The sequence below is a fragment of the Pyrgilauda ruficollis genome, unplaced genomic scaffold (assembly GCF_017590135.1).
Source record: "Pyrgilauda ruficollis isolate IOZ18807 unplaced genomic scaffold, ASM1759013v1 scaffold292, whole genome shotgun sequence".
Lineage (NCBI taxonomy): Eukaryota > Metazoa > Chordata > Aves > Passeriformes > Passeridae > Pyrgilauda > Pyrgilauda ruficollis.
Genome location: NW_024524289.1, coordinates 89,499 through 93,835, shown reverse-complemented (window position 1 = coordinate 93,835; position 4,337 = coordinate 89,499). Strand labels below are relative to the sequence as shown.

General features: G+C 51.2%; 1 protein-coding gene across 1 annotated transcript; it reads right to left on the bottom strand.

Annotated features, from left to right (window-relative positions):
- Window positions 1-1,297: 1,297 nt before the first annotated feature.
- LOC121356301 (homeobox protein not2-like) lies at window positions 1,298-2,483 on the bottom strand. The gene is made up of 2 exons (XM_041472542.1): window positions 2,283-2,483; window positions 1,298-1,456 (listed from the first exon to the last, which is right to left on the bottom strand). Exons 1-2 carry the CDS (start codon window positions 2,412-2,414, stop codon window positions 1,298-1,300), a joined length of 291 nt encoding a protein of 96 aa, XP_041328476.1. The 5' UTR covers window positions 2,415-2,483.
- Window positions 2,484-4,337: the final 1,854 nt, after the last annotated feature.

The window sequence follows — 4,337 nt, the reverse complement described above, 5'->3', positions numbered from 1 at the left end:
CCAAGAGACAAAGCAAATAAATAAGTGACACGTATTAAGGCAAGAAATAAAAAAAAAGGTATTTCTATAAATAACAATGTAAGAGTAAAGTGATATACAGTGTTCTAGGTCAGAAAGAGATGGAATAAATTATCCTGAGCTGATGGGCAGCCATGGGAAGGCAAGGTGACAGCCTGAGTCCTTAGTCCTGGCCCCCCAAAGCCCTCCCCACCCCCAAAAATCCAGCTGTTAACCACATTGGGCTGCTCCAGATGTGCTGGGAGCGCTGCAGGTGCTGTGTCCCAGGGGATAATGAGGAGAGAACAGAGCAGCTGCCTGTGTCTGGGCCACAGTGGCACATCTGGCCGCGGGGCAGGGGGCTGTCTGCTGCAGCAGCTGAGGTGTGGAGCTGCTTTTTACTGCAGCTCCAGCCCTGCAGCTCCAGCCCTGGGCTGGCTCTCTGCAGCAGCACACACACACACACACCCTGGGCTAGGACAGCAGGGCCAGGGGACACACACCGTTTTTACTGCAGCTTCAGCCCTGCAGCTCCAGCCCTGGGCTGGCCCCCCGCAGCAGCACACACACACACACACACCCAGCCTGGGCTAGGACAGCAGTGCCAGGGGACACACACCGCCCAGGGCTGGAGCCAGCTCTGGGGAGCCATGGAAAAGGCACAGATACAGCAAGGCACTGCCGGGAGGAGGCACTTCTGCTCCAGGGCAGGGTCAGACCCTGCTCCTCGCATCCAGGAGTGTGGCAGCAAAGGGCTTCCCGCTTTGGGCCATTCTGGTTGTGACTGACCTGAGCATCAAACATGGGAGTCAAGCTGAGAGGAAGAAGTGGGCAGGGCACACAGCCACACATAACATGAGTGACCCTGGTTTTAAATGCCCTTGTGCTCAGAGCCATCAGAGACAGATCCTATTGCCTGCCCAGCATCAGACTCTCTGATTGTCACCCCAGCATCAGTCACCCTGTGATTGTCACCCCAGCAGCAGAGTAACCCTCTGATTGTCACCCCCACACCAGAGAAACCAGCAGATTGTCACCCCAGCCTTTCTGGGAAACTGTGTGCCCTGGTGCTTCATGAGCAAACAGGAGATCACCTGCCACCAAGTGATGAAGGCCCAGGAATTACAGCACTTGGCTACCAAACAGCAGCCAAAGAAATTCAGCCAAAGAAATTCAGGAGGTTCCTTCAGCCAGCTGCAGTTTAGTCCTGTAGCTCCAGCTCTCAGATCAGTCTCACTTGGACCAGAGCAGCCCAGACACGTCCCCAGGCACCGAAAAGCAGCCCGGTCTCCTCGGCTGCTCAAAGCTCCACGTCCACGGGGTCCTCCTCGTGGTCCTTGCTGTCGGTGGAGTCGGCGCTCGCAGGCTGGATCACCCCGAACTGTGACAGCTTTGCCGCCTTCTGCTCCATGCTCTGCTTCCTCCACTTGATCCTCCGGTTCTGGAACCAGACTTTGACCTGGATGGGAAGTGGCACCACAGCTTAACCCAAGGGCTCCAGGAGCCCTTTTCCAGTCCATGTGCTTCTGACGTGGGTATCCCTGAGTTATCTGCTCAAAGCAGTTAAAAAGCAGAGTTCCTTAAATTGGGGATTATTGTGCATTATTCCCTCAGGGAATAGTGAAGGAGAACAGGAGGAGGTGAAACGACAGAGGACAGAGCTGTGATGGGAAAGGATCAGGGGGCAAGGGGGTGCAGCTGCACTGAGAAGGCTCTGGCCAGGGAAGTGAAGGAAGCAGCTCCCTAAGGAGCCCCTGAACCCATCCCCAGGACTGCAGTTGCCACAGGGCATTGATGAGACCCCCGATAATTATCCATTGTCCCCCAGAACTGGCCTTGGTTTGCTCTCCCTTTTTCCCAGCTGAATTTAGATCCCACTGTGGAAGATCACCTGTCTCCTTTCCACGCTAAACAAGCAATTTACAGTGGGAGGAGCAGGAACTCAGGGGGCAGAGCAGTGAAACAATTATATCCAGTGTCATAAAAGGACACTTGAAACAGTCTCCAGAGGATCGTGACAATGCAGACACAGCAACCAGCCCAGCTCGAACTCTAAAGCACAGCAGGGTTATGCTCCTGAATGCTTTTTGTTCCACTTCATGGATTCAGAAATCTTATCCAGAAACCATCTCTTCATCTCCAGGCACATCTCTTCGATGTCACCTGGCAGCAGGGTGTCCCACGGGTCACTTTGCACCGTGTCCTCCTCCCAGTGGGAAGGTCAGGACCATCAGCACAGAGCAGCCCCAGGATCAGTTCCACCAGCTCAGCTCCCCGTCCCTTACCTGGGTCTCTGTGAGATGCAGAGTTGCAGCCAGGTCCACCCTCTCCGTGCCCACCATGTACTGCTGCTTGAGGAACTCCTGCTCCAGCCGCTCCAACTGCTCTGGTTTGAAGACTGTGCGGACTCTCTTCATCTTGCAGGGCCCCCCCGACCTCCAAGGCCCAGGGGGACCCAGCGGGTTGGTCCCGACACAGTGGGACAACTCCAGACCTGTGAGAAAGCAGCAAAAACTGAAGGAGATGCACTAAAGGAGCTGGGAGAAAGCACCGAACCAAGCAGGGATGTCCCTGCCTTGTCCCTACCCAGATAATCTCATCCACACTCCTTTCCCCATGAAAAGCTGGAGTAGAAGAACTTTTGAGGGCCTGTTCCATGGTTTTACCCTCAGGGTCCGCCAAGGACAGTCCTGGACGTGCAGCCAGACCCAAAGTAATCAGCACTCCGTGAGGTGGGCAGGATTTGACCTTTGCACAGGACCTTTGTAACAGGATAATCAATTTCATCAAGAGCTGCAGAACACAAAAATCCCACCTCTGTCTCAAGAACCCCCAAATCACAAACGTTCAAAGTTGAGCCCAGACTGGCCTCTGGTTTTCCCCTTCCCTTGGCACACGGGCTCAGTGTCCAGGATCCAGCTCTCATGCAGGACCACATCGTGCACCTCTGTTCCAGGGGTGACGATGATTTAGCAGGACTAACAAGTGTATCTGACCTGTCTGCTCTCCAGCTGTGGCCTGAGGATAACCGCAATTAGCATAAATTAACATACAATTCAACACCAGCACTGCCACTGGCACCTGACTGAGAGCAGGTCTTGCCCAACCCCTCATCCTCCCTGCTCCAGCTGATGTCCCTGCTCACTGCCGAGCAGCTCCGTGAAAATCCCTTCCCAGCCCAGCCCCTGTGATTCCAGGCGCAGTGATTGCACTGGAGAGCTCCTGCAGGGCTCACAGCACAGCCTGGAGGGTTTTGGAGCCACAGGAGCCACGGAAGGCCAGCACTGATGGCACCACGGCTTCTCCAGCGCCAGATTCGCTTCCACATCACCCACTTTTTATTTATAATTACAGCCGGTGGGATTTTCCTGTGGAAAACACAATGCACTGGCAGGATCAGGCCATGCATGGTCCCCATCTCTGCTGTTCCAAAATATTGTGGCAAGCCAGGTTTCTCTAGCTTTCATGGAGATACTGCGCATAATGATCCCCCCATTCACACCTGCTACTTATCTCTTCTTTAATGACTGATCTTGTCACGTTCTCCAGGCACAAACCTGCACCTTGACCTACTTATTTTCATTAATTGGGTGCAAGTTCTGCGTGTGTTTAAGGATTTGTGGGACGGAGACCTGACAGCTTAACAGCCGTAATTGCACTTTAAACTATTTTCATCATTAAAATCTTTTCACCCATCACTTTTTGTTTCTATTTTAACACTGGAATAATAGCAAGTGTAATTTCCAACATGAAACGCTGAGTGGAAATCGCTCTGCAAATTGTTTAACTGTGTTTTCATACCTGGAAGTTTGGTACAATATAAAGATTAACACAATTCTGCAGATGCTGTCTCGTGAAAGAAATAATATATTAAATAGTTGTGCTAAGTACTTAATAAACGATTAGCAAATACTTTTGGTGTCTGAATATTGTAGCATCGGGATCAAATCTGGAGTTCTTTATACACAGGGAAACCTGGCTGCAGGTTTTACCTGGACAACAACAAAGTCATGCTCTGAATGCTAAAAAGGAATACTTAATTTCAAGAAAAATAGTCTGAATAGAAATATTTTGTTTAAATCACTTGGTCGTTGTCCTTATAAAGCTCCAGTGAAAATAGATCTTGACTGATCAGGCAGTATCATCCATCACCACGGTGTAAATTCTACCCACAGGTCAACAAAAACATTTTCCTTAGATGCTTCTGCACTAAAAATATGAAGTTTTGAGGGCCAAGTGCCACAAACCACTTGTCAGTTTCACTTATGTGAGTGAAAAATTGCAGGGAAAGCAAAATTAGAGAGAGATGAGGGCAAATTTGGAAGAAGAGGGACGCACGC

What these genes read in the sequence shown, in the direction of transcription:
- LOC121356301 (XM_041472542.1), bottom strand. Translation starts at nt 2,414, where the DNA reads ATGAAGAGAGTCCGCACAGTCTTCAAACCAGAGCAGTTGGAGCGGCTG. An exon ending in TGCATCTCACAGAGACCCAG is followed by an intron (nt 1,457 to 2,282) that starts GTAAGGGACGGG and finishes CTTCCCATCCAG; the next exon opens with GTCAAAGTCTGGTTCCAGAA.